At 39.4% G+C, this 15,017-nt stretch overlaps 1 protein-coding gene across 1 annotated transcript in view; it reads right to left on the minus strand.

Moving 5' to 3' along the window:
- Positions 1-4,600, minus strand: part of LOC124646024 (hornerin-like) — a 10,970-nt gene extending 6,370 nt beyond the window's left edge. The window contains exons 1-2 of the mRNA XM_047186043.1: positions 4,531-4,600; positions 3,164-4,358 (exon numbers count right to left, since the gene is read on the minus strand). Coding sequence (XP_047041999.1) covers positions 3,164-4,358; positions 4,531-4,600 — 1,265 coding nt within the window. The remainder of the gene's footprint in view (positions 1-3,163; positions 4,359-4,530) is intronic.
- Between the last annotated feature and the right edge of the window lie 10,417 nt (positions 4,601-15,017).

Genomic DNA, 15,017 nt, shown 5'->3' on the forward strand with positions numbered 1-15,017 from the left:
AAGCGGATATACATATACGAGTGACACAATTGATTTGCCATTGTTTTATAAATGGCGAAAAAGCAGTTAAAGTTTCATTACTGGACAAATGTTAGATGATGTTATATAGAGATGGGATAAAACATTTTTACAACATTAATTCTGTTCTGTAAATATAGACATTTTTAGATTGATATTCTTCTAACCCACAGAATTGTAAAATAAGAGTGTTTGATGCCGTGGTTTGATGAAACATGCAAGAGAGTGATATCTCAGCTTATACATCTGAAAAACCAACAGGCTACTTTTTATTCAGATGTGGGAAGTAGTTCCCTCTGGAAACTGGAATATCAGTTGGTATATCAAGCGAAGTGTTTTGTATAATTACTTATGGAATTAAAAGTATTTATCTTATTGTGACAATCATTATCATTGATATTGTGAAATCCTTTAGAGTGCGTTTTCTGATCTACCAAAAGGTGCTACGATAGTGCTACGGCGAAAGCGTAGCACGCTACACTTTTACACCTAGACTACATATACAAGAGGACACCTGTGCTTGTCAAATAATGTGCTTGCGCCGTATGATTTAAAGAACTTGAATGGAATAACAAACTATCGGCACTGGAAAAAGTAAGAAAATGGGACTGCCTTACTAAACTTCTTGACTTCGATCGAGTTTCAGTTGCACTCGGTTTGAGTCAAAAGTCAAAACCATCCATCTCTTCAACCCGTAGATCGGAGGGATAAGAGCGATCAAAAATTGAAGCTGTTTCTATAGGTAATATCTATGGATTAATCATAATGCTTCACCCTCCTACCCTTATCCCAATTTTATTTGGGGATCTATCTGCCGTCATCTCACAAGTCTATCTAACTATATCGATCTAATCTATAGACAAATAATTAAAATTTTGAATATCTAATTTAAATAAGATAAGATGGTGATTTTTATTAGATTTTAAAATGAGCTAAAATGTGCGATTAAAAAATATAGTATACCTAACCCGCGCATTTTAGATAAATGTTTAGACAAACTTTTATTGATTTATAAATACGAGTTTTTATGGAACCGCAGTTTGATATTTTTGCCATTAATTTGTAGCTACCTACACGAGCTTTCTCAAGAGGTATTGTATTACCGACCTGTCATCGCTGATGGCGACGAAAATAAAATTCAATTTGCAAAATTAATATTGATAGATAGCACACATTCAGATTTTTCTACATATTTAATAACAGAAGGCAATATTAATTTGAATTACGTATGTATGTGCCTTGTATTATTGTGTATTTTGTGAGTCTTTACAAGGTGCATTTTATTCGTGTGTATTTTTCCGTCGATAAAATGAAGCAATCTATCCATCATTTCAATATGTGCACTGCACATTATAAAGACCCCTACTGCAATGGCTGAATGGCTTAATCTGCCTCTGAAAACCCCAGTACCCACTGTAGGATTTCATGGTGTTTCTGGGTGAATTTCAACAGGTCCAATAAAATTTTCATTTCCGTGGATTTTTTATTCTTCAACTTTAGAACAAGAAAAAATAGTGATTACTCAAGTTTTTGATAAGATATGTATTCTTACTTAATATCTAGTAGATAGCTTAAAAAACGAACGAGATATACAAGATTAAAATTTTCATGCCACGGCGATGAAACATGTATGCACGGCAATGAAACATGCGTCCATGGCAATGAAAAAACTTTTCACGTCGTTTGTGTGTGTGTGCGTGTGTGTGCGTGTTTGAATATCTATCGTGTGATGGAGTGTCAAATGACAGAGAGAGTGGAGTGGTGTGTGTGTAAGTTTATCGTTTTGTGAGGTGAACGTGGAAATATCTTTGACTGTATAGTACAAATCGTTTTTTTTCTTCATGCTGTGGCGATGAAAACATAAGTCACGGAAATGAAACATGTGGCCACGGCAATGAAACGAAATTGTTTTACAAGGCATGGCAATGAAAATTGTTTCATTGCCGTGTATTTTTATTCATTTCCATAGCAAATTTTGACCACGGAAACCACGGAAATGAGAGCGCGGCGATGAATATCAAGGCAAAAACATCAAAAAACCAAAAATCTGTTAATAAATCACAGTAATTAACACGTCACAAATAACCATAAGATAAATGGCATTGTACCGAATGATCAATTAAGAGGACAAACTTATTCAAACAGAAGTTAGACCTATCCACGGCGATGAAAGAAAGAATGTCCAGTAATAAAAAAAATGAATAATTACATTTATGGCGCGAAAACGCAGGCACGTGCACACGTAATTCCACGTCGAACACTTGACTTCCACTAATATGCAACATTTAGCGCACAGCGGGAGGGACGCAAACCGTTAGAAAAAGCAATATTCTCAAATATGTTTAGGACATGGCGATGAATGGTAGTTCTGGGACAAACTATTTTTTATTTACCATTCGTTGTATTGTTTAAATATTTGAACAAATGTATCCTGTAACAATACTTTAACTATTCACGAATCAAATAAAAATAGGTTTTAATATAAATAACTAATACATTTTTATCAATAAGGTCTAGTATACATCAAGGTGACGTGTGGACAAACACGGCAATGAAAGATTTTGAGGTTTAAATTTTTTTTTTGGAGAACCTATTAATCCTATTAACAAAATATTTAGTGCTACACATAGATTACTATTTCACCTACTTAGAAAAAAATATAAGTATATTATAACAATGATTTTTAGTACCGATTTCATCGATGCCACGCAATTTTTGGTCCCGGGAAATTCACCCTTCTGTGAGATTTGTTTTGCTGCTCGTTCTCTCTAAATAGTAGGTAATTTAGCTGATCATAGATGCGTTCATTCATCTGCTACGAAAGACTTTATTGATCCATTTATGACCTGTTCAGGCTATTTTTCATATGAAGAGAAGGCGGGGCGATGGCAACAGAATCATACGAGACGCATTTACATAAATAGGGTTTAGGAAAAATAAAAACGTTATTTAGTCATTTTCTGTTTTTCATATTTATTTTAACGTCATTTTTTAGGACGAAATTGTAAACAGACAGTCGAAATAAATAAATAACAATAAACTAATAAATGCATGGTGCACCTCGCAAATACATCAAGACAAGTTTTGTTCGTGTTGAGTAGTCGTCGTGATGTGGTTGCTGTGCGGTGCTCGCTGACTCACTCACACAGACACAGCGTTGGCCTGTGCGGATCCGAAGCCGGAGGAGTTGGCCTGAGAGTTGGTGACCCTGAGCGCGGCGCCGTGAGTCCTGGCGGAGGAGGCGGCGCTGCCGTAGCCGTGCGTGTGCGCGTTGGCGGAGCTGCGGGAGCCGCCGTAGTACTGGCCCTGCAGGTCCGAGCGCGCGAGCCCGTACCCGGCGGCGTTCACGTTGGCGGCGGCCTTGGCGACGCCGGCGCCGTGCGAGTTGGCGGTTGACTGGGCGTGGCCGCCGGCCGCGTGGCTGTCGGCGACTGACTTGGCGGAGCCGTAGCCGTTCACGTCAGCGTTGGCGTTGGCGGAGCCGTAGCCGTGGGTATTGGCGCCAGACCTGGCGGCGCCGTAGCCGGAGTGAGTGTTGGCCTGCGCCTGGGCAGAGGCGGGGCTGTCGTACAGGGTGCCGAAGCGCCAGGAGATGGTCCTGCCGGCGGCGTGGCCGATCTTAGCCGAGGAGGCGGCGTTGCCGGAGCCGATCACGTTCGCGTTGGAGGAGGCGATGCCCTGGACGGGTGTGGCGACGTATTGGGTGTAGAAGAGGGGAGACTTGGCGTCGATGACGGCTGCGGGCTCATCGGCTTGCACGGCGGGGACGGCGGGGTACACGATGCCGGCGGCACCGTTGGTCTGCGCGGAGGACTCGGCGGAGCCCTGGCCCTGAGTCTTGGCGGAGGTGCTGGTGGAGCCATAGCCGGAGCGCGCGTTGGAGTCGGCGGAGCCGGAGCCCTGGGTCTTGGCGTTGGAGGAGGTCACGTAGTTGCCGATGCCGCCCTGGGTGTTGGCGGAGGACTGGGCGATGCCGTCGCCGTTGGACTGGGCGGAGGACAGGGAGGCCACCTCAGCGGGCACCTCGAAGTTCTGCTGGTAGGTGATGACGGCGGCAGGCGCGGGCACGGGGTAGTAGGCGCCGTTGTGCGCCTGCGCGACGGCCTTGGCGCCGCCATACGCGGCGGTGTCGGGGAAGGGCGGCGCGTCGTAGGTCTGTGCCTGTGCGATGGCCTGTCCGGGGTACACGTAGCCGTTGCGCGCCAGCCCCGCGCCGCCGCTCGAGCTGCCGAACGCCTGCGCCACGTTGCCGTTGGCGTTGGCTTGTGCGGTGCTCACGCCGCCGCCGTAGCTGCTCGCCTGCCCGATGGAGTAGGCGCGTCCGTCACGGTATTCTACACCTGCGGACAATGGGAACATCAGTATCAACTTTGAAGACAATGTGAGGTGGATAACAATACTGCTCTGTGATTACATTTCACTGGATTTGTAAATTGATATACATTATCATGAGGGATAATTGGGTGATCTAATTTCGCGGCTGTGTCTATCAAGTTGGTGTGGCTGACTCACCGTTTATGAGGACGGGGTTGGCGCGGCACAAGGCCAACAACGCCACAGCTACTACAAACTTGGTCGCCATGTTTACAATGCTCAGATCTCGACCGCTCAGAGGACACGGCTGACTGGATACGGTGAGAGAATTTCTCCGCGCTTATATACTAAGAAACTAGTGCCACCACTCCGGCGCAGCGGAGCCATACCTACGAACTTCACCTACAAACTGATACTCATAAATTATGTGATGCCAGCGATCTGTGACGCGCGGATATCTATGTGATTTTATTAATTAAGGAACATTTTATTAGTACATTAGCGTTGTTTGGTTCGCGGTGCGATGACCCCATCCTTGCTTGACTTATTATTAGGTGTAAGGTGAGCTTCATATTATGTGCAAAAGTCGAAAATGGACCTGGTTCTTTTGTAGCTCGATACTTAAGACTTCATAAAACCAAAATTATGGTCAGCCTAAAAAAGAGTATCATAAAATTCTAATAGGCTGCTTATTATGCAATGTAGTCATACTAAGTCAGATGCATAAAAAACTAATACATACTGTACAAACAAAATTCTAAATCAATTTCTTGATACATATTTAATTAAGTTAGTAGTAACTTTTAGTTGTTATATCAATTTGTCATTAATGTGCAAAAATTAAATGTCATAATAGTAAACTACTCTTCGGTCGCCGGAAGACGCTGGATGCAGGTCGCTTCCAACAGGTATCTGTGGAGATCAAAGGGGGAGGCCTATGTTCAGCAGTGGACGTCCTATGGCTGAGATGATGATGATGATGATGAAACTACTCTTTGGTAGTAATAAGTTATCTAAGGATAATACGTGTTCTACAGTAAGCCTGGCGACAATATATCTACACTACAAACTGATTTGACGGTCGCGCGCGGCGGTCAAGGGGTTACGAGCTTTTCTCATTTAAAGGTTCCACCTGTTTTTCCACTCGACCCAGCCGATTTGTGAATCGAGAGACTGAATTCATGCATTGGATGTTACTTATAATCTTGTTTGTGGTTGTTATCATCAACGCTTAAAACTGGAACTAAGCATCTATCTATTTTCACATGACGTTCCTCCGTCAAGTCGTCACCTCAAAACAAGCAATCAGCGAGACAATTTGACGGCTCTTCATCAATAAGTTGATCTGACGTCAGCATCCTGTCAATAAAACAGAAATTAAGGGTAAATCATAAATTCTAACATGATGTTCTAAGACATTAATTATCTGGACCATGTACTGCCAAGGTTAAACCACTAATACCCGTAACGATGGGAATCAAAACATAATTAAAAATAATAATTGCTTCATAAGCCGAAGAAAAATGACGAATTTCAATTAACAAATCGATAAACGATATATGTCTGATGAAATCATTATTTTTGTCAATCGATCCAGATCATTTTGCTTAAAAGTCTTTTTAACTTATGTTCTTTTTTTAATGTTCTTTGGTCGTAAATTAAACTCGTATGACGGGTTCACAACAGGATATTTTTGATGGCTGTCATCAGACGACACTTTTTAGTGTTAGAATATACATATGTATGGCCATAATTGGCGTAGGCCATAATTTAGTTTTATGCCTTTGTGTAATCTACTTAATACTAAAGGTACCGTTTTGTTAGATAAAGCTTATTGACATAAAAATAAGCTAGAAAAGCGACGAGTATGCCTCAGACTGACATCGAAGGACGTGGTGATGAATTTGCAAGATCTAAGGAAGCATGCATGAATATTTCTCCAAAACGATATCACATCATTTAAGTAGATTTTGTAGTTTACCTATAGCTCAACTTTTGGTGTGTTTTACTGAGTGTAGAGACCTCTTCAAATTACCTAAATGAATACATACAAGTACTAAAAGTTTATGATTATTGCTTGAAAACATTGATCTTTCTGATGACTTGTATGTGCATAAGGTGTGATAAATATTTTCGAAAAGGCTTACTCATTTATTGTTTTATGACATCGACTTTTGTAGAAGCTTTAAAAAGTTTGTTGACATTAATAGACTGCTGTAAAACAGAACCAAGAAAGTGGTTTATGGTCTTTGAATAAATAAACAAATTTACTTTAATTTCGTTTTACGACTTTAAAATAACTGCAAATGGTCTGTTTGTCAATCAATTATGATAATTTATTTTATACCTATATATTCATCATTAAAAAAATGTGTTCACCTCCTGACCTTTTTTAATTTTTAATTTATTTGCATGAAACAGGATAGGATTTTAAACTTTCCAATAGCTAAGCATGACTACAATAAGGTGGCCTATCCCATTATCCAGCAAAGTCTTCACCGTATGAAAATTACCTTAGAGCAAAGGGATTTTATGGGACGTAACAATACGTACGTACAATACAACAAGCATTTGGTATGTAGATACCCAAACGGTGCTTTCCCCATAGATACTAGAACCTAGAAAATATAACGAACGCAAAAGTACAGATATCATCCATCGACGTCAATTTCTGCTCCGGGCATGAATCATCGAACAATGGGCATTAATATAAAAATTACAGTTAAGAGAGTTACTTCTAAATATATGAAAAATTGAACGCCGTAGAAGCGATTTAATAAAATAACAATGCCATGGAGCTGGGTCGCGGTTTTGACGTCAATAAATCATGAGAAGGTGGTACAAGATGAAATAAGTGGTTGGCTTAACTAGCGATATACCTTTCTCCCAATCGGAACGTCCTAGAATTGTCATCGTGTGCAGTAGAACTTAACTATGCCATCTTCAATTAAATTCGGGAATCAAACATTCAGAAAAGAACGTCTTTTAAAAGCCTGGCAAATGCACTTTCGACATCTCTAGTGTGCGGCAATAATCGCCCCCCATCACTCGGTCCCATTGCTCGCCTTGTATTTTTAGCTGTATCGACAAAAGCAAACAGAAAAAAACGGGGTTTTCCCCAGTGAAGATTTACGTTATTTGTATCAACCAAGTCCCCGATAGTGGACGAAACTGTTAATATTCTGCCTAGCAACTGCTCTAGTAAACATCACCAAAACAGCCTAATGAATATTTAGTCCTATATTATAAATTGATTTATAAGGCTGTATCTCGGTCACTGTCACTGTCAGCTACAAGTCGGTCACCAGCTGTGGCCGATTGATAACATCCATGAAATGGTATCAAAGAAATCTGATCGTAAGAATTGCGGTAGAAATTGCATTTATTTTGTTTTTATATATATTTCATTCATTGGGGTCTAGATACATGGAAAACAAAATGTCAACGTCATAACGCAAAATCCCCTAAGAAAGTAGACTAAAAATTTGAAGTATTGTGGTTGGTGAGGTGAGTCATCAACATATTTTCCGATATGTGATCTGTATTTAGCATATTATAATCGAGTTAGATGAACTTATAACGATATTAAAATAATAAAAACAGAAAACTGCATCGCCTACACAGGTTCAGATATTTTGTTTTTGGAAAGTCCAGATCCACCTGAATTTATATTGTCACTATGGATTAAGTTACAGTTAATATAAGCAAAGAATGATTTTATGGCTACCATTATTGAGTAGGTATCGAATAAAGTTTGTTAATTGCGGAAGAAGACGAGCTATACAAGCTGTTGATTTGCATCCGTGCCATAGTCAAGGACGTAATTATGCTAATGATTCTCGACCCAAATCAACAAAAAAAATTGGTACGTAATTATTATTATTTTATTTCGGAATTCCGCCAATGTCATCTAGCCGTATTTGAACTTGGCGCGTGTGTTACTGGCCTTAAAACCGTGCTGTGCCTTCACACAAACGCAAACACAAAGCATACGCAACGATCATTCATAATTTTCATTCATAAAATTGGATTAATTCTGAAATACTACGACATTACAATGGCAAAAAAAGCAGTACATATTAGCTATTTCCCGTCCACTGTAATTCCAATCGAGTATTTACGTATTTTATGACCTCCTCCTGAAGTATGGCACAAATGCAAATCAACACAATCAAATGCAAATGGCATTTTAGATTACGTCAACATCAATACAAAAAATATTTTAACAAATAAACACGTATCCATATTTTCTCACGAACATTAAACATTACCGATCTGCATACATCAGCAAACCGTTCATTCTTGGAGTATCCGCACACCGTAAACTTTTATTATTTATGGAAGATTGGGATTTGTGGAAGATTTTCTACTCTTGGCCGACTGCTTAATCTATAATGGGCGTATTTGTCTCTATATCTTAGGGTAAATGAGTATTCAAGAAAACGCGATTCTTTTACGGCATTCGTATATCGATTCATCGTCAACGTGAAATAAGCTGTGCCTATGTACTGTGTTCTATTTTTCTTCTTGTCTGTATTCTGTGTGTGTATTGTGTAAATGAATTATTAAATAAATCGATTCATCGTCATCATCTGCTTTTCATTCATCAATTTAAAATTGCCTTATCTAACTGCAAAACAATGAAAATGCAGGATCTTGAGAAATGGTGGAAGAAACTATACCTGAAAGAGAGTTCAAAGCACCAGTTTTGCTTGCCATCGCCGTTCAATCTCAGATGATGTTGAATAATTTGATATGATTTGCCGGATGATGGATACATTTCTTACACATACACATATGTTCTTACACATATGTTTCTTACACGTGCTTCACAATTCCTCAACCGGTTTCTGCGATACCTAGCTGTAAGTAAAGAGGTTAATTTATCTTCTTTAAAAACTAGGCAGGGGTCAGCTTTTACCTAGACTAATTTTATGCGGCTGCATATTAATGTTTAGACACGGAGAGATGGCCATCTGACCCTCGTCACCTGAGAAGTGGTCAAGTCGGAATTATGAAGATCGATTGGGCGTCAAACTTTAGAGCTACTTGTCGGAATACGGAATAGAATTTAATTTTATTTCTTGCACTTAAAATGACGAGCTTACTCAATGCTGATAGACATGAATGATGTTGACGATGTTCATTTGGAAATGTAGTCGTTTTGTTTATCCATACCTACTTAGCTGGTTCTAAGCTGCAACCATTACGATTCAAAACCGAACCAACCAATAGCATATAATGAAGAGCGATCCTTCTTTGACTAAGCATCATATCCGAATATGCATTCACTGTACTCTCGAACACCTAAAATTATAACAGCTTCTACATAATTTTCTCACTCCATAGCTTCAATCCTTCAAACATCAACATCAAATTTCGACAGTGACCTTTGCTACCGTGGCAATGAGCATGACGTCACTCGGTGCAACGCACCATCTTGAGGTAACTGTTCTCAAGTGAATTATTGCACTCGCGCCAACTTGAACTTGACCGACGACTTATGTTATGTAGCTTAGTATAGCTTTAGGCATCAGTTCGTTAGTTTTTTTATTGTGTAAGACGATCGTTTTTAATTGTTGTTGGTAGCCTGAAGTGACATATAGTCTTTATGAGATGATGTCTAGATAAGTTTAGCTTTATAAGCAAACTTTCTGATTGGCTTACCTATTAGCTCTCTGTGACCATTATTATACAAATTTTTGAGACGAATCAGGAGCGTTTTGGATGCTATTGTAAAATAGTTTTGCGATTTTTTTGTTGAAATATCTTGTTCTTCAGGAGAAACTATGTGGATTCTGTAAAGTTTCTCCTATATTTGATAGTGTAAACTTCTTTAATTTTAGTATCTAATCGCCGCTCTTAAAAATATGATTAATAATTATTAGACATTCGACCCCAGCTTTCTAGACATGTTTTTGACACTAACTCGACTCCCATACACGTCAAAATTCAAAGCTGATTTCTTCGTATCAGCTTTCGCTAAGATTTAATTAGGCACCAAAATGATATCCCAAAATCTAGTTGGCTGTCAACTCTTATCATAACTTTCTCTGTCACCAAGCGTATACCTGCTTATTTATTTTGATAGTGTTAATTTTATACGAGCTATTATTTAAGTCAATAAACAATGAGTCTACAAAAAAGTTTGTAGCAAAAAGTTTAGAGCAATGAACGGAATCAATGTTTCTGATCGGTCTCCGTTATAGAATGGTTCAAATTATAACCATAAATATGTACTTACATATTGATTAAACGGTTTAGCGTGTTATTACGATTAGTCATACATAAGAACCTACTTATTTCCTATGTAATTGATACGGTTTTTGCTACTGGGAGGATATTTATATTTGTAATTGCTGTTTTCATTTTGATGACCCTCGGTGTATTTTTGGAAGGTAGTTATTTATCTTACTGATGATCTATGACTGCGATTTTTATCTGATTTAAGATAAATAATAGGATGAATTTACTTTGGTTTTGTTTCTTGTTCAATTTGGGTTTTTTTTCGGCGTGGGTGTGTTGTTTACGAAACTCAAAAATTATTTGAATGTGTTTAACTTTACTGTAATAGTATATTTTAATATGTTTATACAGACAGGGATTTTCAGGTCAGGTAGGATAAGGATCCTCATTCCATTTAAAGAATTCAGCAGTGTCACCTCAAAGCGCTTGTTCCTTTCCACGAGTTTCTCTGTTGTCAAACTACACTATCAACAAAAAAAACAAAGTATTATTTATACACTATCCCCAAATTCGTGTACATCGTGACAACGATTAATTACAGACTCGAGTCTAATATCGAGATCGGATATCGAGTCCGTATACCGGTTGGCCGCACTACTTTGCCTTGAACTTGATTTATGGAAGCAATCGATTTACCGATTATTTTAATTCATAATCGCGAAAGCAAGCGATTGAAAGTTTTTTTGTTCGAGTAATTATATTAATGTTTGGGTCGCGAAATTGTCTGTTTATTGGTGGTTATTAATAATAATAAATACCTTTGGTTTTACGACAGTTGTCAGTTTCTTGGGCGTGGTAAATCACGAATTGTGTTAGGAAGTAACGTAGGTCAAGGTGTTATTTGTAAAAGTCACTATTAGGAAGCTGAACAGCCATTAACTTTCATGTTTGGTTGGCAGATTGAAAGTATTACGGGCCGTTATAAACAATATCCGTTTTAGGGTGGTAAATATCTAACCAATGTACTTTAATGGAGTTATTCATGATCAGTAAAGAGCAAAGACAGTCGAATTTTCAGTCGAACCTACCTAAGAAGTTATTTATGAACCATCTAATTATTTGACTGACACAACAGTACTTAAGTATTTTAGTTATTAGGTATCAGTTTTAAAGATAAAAATGTCTATTTTCTTTAACAAACAGTGCGCTATTTGTAGGCCATTTAAATATGGGATTTAAGGCTCCTAAAAGTACAAAGATGTGTTTCAGTCAGTTAAAAGACTGATACCCCCTGAAACGGTACCTATGAAAACCTCTGCGTAGCTTACCGAATACCTTACCGATTCAAACAAGCGATCTGCACTGATCTATAACTTCTAACAAAAATGATCCTGTTTAACTTTTTTTTACACAAAACCTGTATCAATTAAGCGTAATTTAACCGCTGTTATTTATAGCAGCAGTGTTTCAAATTAATTTATGTTCTACTGTTAGTTTTACGGTTCATTAGTTAAGCGAGTTCTCTTTTAGAACTGGAGTGTGTCCGGGTGGTTCACGATTCTGATAGCAATCAGCATGTTTTTGTGTTCCACTTTTACTAACAATAAGTACAAAATGTTCAACGGAAACTGACTTGTATATTTTTTTAGCTGTTTGAATTGTAGTTTTAACTATTATTGTATTTAACTCGTTGCCGATTGTAGATTTTATTATAAATCTGTTTTTATTTATTTGTTGTTTTTATTTATCGTTTCCATGCGTTCTGCCCTTTAAAACCCTTTTAAACGTTCTGCCCTTTTAAACGGTTTTATTTAGCTCACCCCGTTTGTTTTATTATTTATTCATTCTTGGGTCAAATTCAGAAATTGAAATTTCAGTGCCTTCCTGTTGTCAGATTGATCTGAAATTTGGTACACACCTTTAATTTCGATGACAATACAATATAGTAATATCAATAACATTGTAAATCCAAGATGGCCGCCGGTACAAAATGGCGGATTACATATTTTTCCACAACCCCCTCAATATGGGTATCAAATGAAAGGGCTACTCAAGTAGAATACTGTCAGCAACCCCAACGGGGCCCAACAGGGCCAAGGCCTGCCTGGGCTGCGGGATTGTCCTAAAGAGTTACCGTGGTCGTGGTACATAAAAGGCCTACGACGAAAAAGAACGGTTTTTAGTCAGTAAGAGTCTGGCACTCCCTCACCGCTGCTGACCCATGTATAGAATGAAGAATATTCGGTAGGCATTTTCATTAAATACTAAAAACTAGATAATAAAAAATCGGTAAAAAAACTTTTAAGTTAAACGGTTTTATATCTTATGTGCACTGAAAAATAAAAAATAAAAAAACAGTTACTTACCTATAAACCTACGTAGGTGGTCCCGGTCATATTAGACTAAAATGAAAACGTGAGGCCCTCTGAAATCCTACTTATGGCAAAGCATATCTTTATACTTTGGTAGATCGTGAGCTCGGCGTTCGCTGATGAAGCCGCTACGGCTGATTATTGATTGTCAAAATCTCCAGTTATGATTATAGTAAGTCGATGCAATCCACACCTATTATACCTCTAGCTAGAAGAAAGTATTACAGCAATAGTTACGGAATGGGCCCCACGTTTTTATTTTAGTCTAATATGACCGGGACCACCTACGTAGGTTTATAGGTAAGTAACTGTTTTTTTATTTTTTACTAGCTGTTGCCCGCAACTTCGTCTGCGTGGGCAATATAATAGTCAAAATACTACTTATCCCGTAGGTGCATTCTTTCACGTGACAGTATAATTAGGATTAGCACTTAGCAGTCGCATAGATTCATCAAGGTTGTGTTGTGGATGTGACCATTTATCTAAACAAAAGAAGTAAAGTTTGTGACGCTGTGAATATCTCTGGATCTAGTCAGCCAATTTGGAAAATTATTACGTATGGTGCGTAAGTAATTTTAACAGGAAACAGCTATAATCTATGTCTATATGCTTTGAGTCTGACAAAGCTGTCATTTGTACATTTTCTGCAGCTGCTGCGACTAATCAGAAGCCAGAAAGTCTGTCAGTCTTACCATGGATATCGTCTTGTGTAGTTGACTGGATTGAAGATAGGTAGATAGGTAGTCGCTCCAAGCAAAATATTGGTACTCAAACGGATTCGGTGACTGGAAGCCAACACCAACATAGTTGGGGAATAGCTGAATGGATGATAAAATGAGTCATCATCATCAGCAGGTGCATAGGGTAGGATAGTTTCACTTACTCACTATGGTAAGGCTGACCCCACATCAGGCGTGCGCGATCCTCGGGCGTGTGAGTAGCGCGGGAGTCGCGAGCGCGCTGCGTGAACGTCGCGTTTTGCTGCCCTGCGGCATGTGTGAAGAGTGCAAGCGACGCGCTCGCGGCGAGCACGCGGCGCTCGAGTTGCGTTCTGACCCCTTCGCCCGCTATCCCCGCCGCCCGCTAAACGCCTTAGCAGTTAAACGTCAAGGAGAGCGGCGCGTGCGCGCCGCGAGCGCGCTGCAAATGCCGCAGGGCAGCAAAACGCGACGCTCACGCAACGCGCTCGCGACGCACGCGCGGCGCCCGCGCTACTCACACGCCCGAGGATCGCGCACGCCTAATGTGGTGGCCTAAGCCGGGACTCCACCGAAATGTTTGCATTAGTTCACGAATAGGCAAAATGTACGTATCTGTGAGAGTCCACTTCATGTGTTCGTACTTGAAACCTGCAGTTTTGCCAAGATTTTCAGAATGTACGCTCGCAATTTGTCATTTCTTGGTGGAGCCAGCAAATCAAAAGAAACATAAGTGTTGTATACTGTGCGTCACTACCGCACACCGGGAAAATTTCGCTCTTGCGGAGGACGTTTATATACCATATTTTGTGTCACACGTAAACAGGACGACAGTAAGTATCCACCGAAACACTTTCAAAGATCTGATGAACCAATAAATCAGACCTGACTTGGTCACCTGGGGCCAATCAGAGCTCTATGAAGCGATAATACGCTTTGGCTCCTACTGTTATTGTGGTTTCTGAAAATTTATTCACCTCATTCAACGATGAATGTAATTCTGATGGTACTATGAAGAACACTTGCTTAGCGCAGAAGCTGACGTTGGCAGGTCAACTCTTTTGACTTCTCGAATAGGATACCATTGGTTTTTGTGCAATGCACACCTGCAATGCATTCTGGATTAGGATAGGATATAGGTGGATAGGATTTGCAACAGAGAACAATTCTGTCTTTGTGATTAAATGACATCAAACGTAGTTTTATATAAAAGGTGTTTTTTAGGGTTTTTAGACTTGGCTCGGGTCTTACTGAGACTGTTCGTAATCGTGAACAGTGTATTTGCGATCAGAAGTTGAAAGTAAGCATGTCTCTGGAATGCGGCGCGTAATTTGTACGTTTTCAGACGCATAAAGCATTTTACGTGTGTATGGTATTAAATAGAGAGAGCTCCCATTTCTTATCTGCTCTTTGTATCTGGGCTTCTACC

The sequence above is a fragment of the Helicoverpa zea genome, chromosome 1, assembly GCF_022581195.2.
Source record: "Helicoverpa zea isolate HzStark_Cry1AcR chromosome 1, ilHelZeax1.1, whole genome shotgun sequence".
NCBI classification, from domain to species: domain Eukaryota; kingdom Metazoa; phylum Arthropoda; class Insecta; order Lepidoptera; family Noctuidae; genus Helicoverpa; species Helicoverpa zea.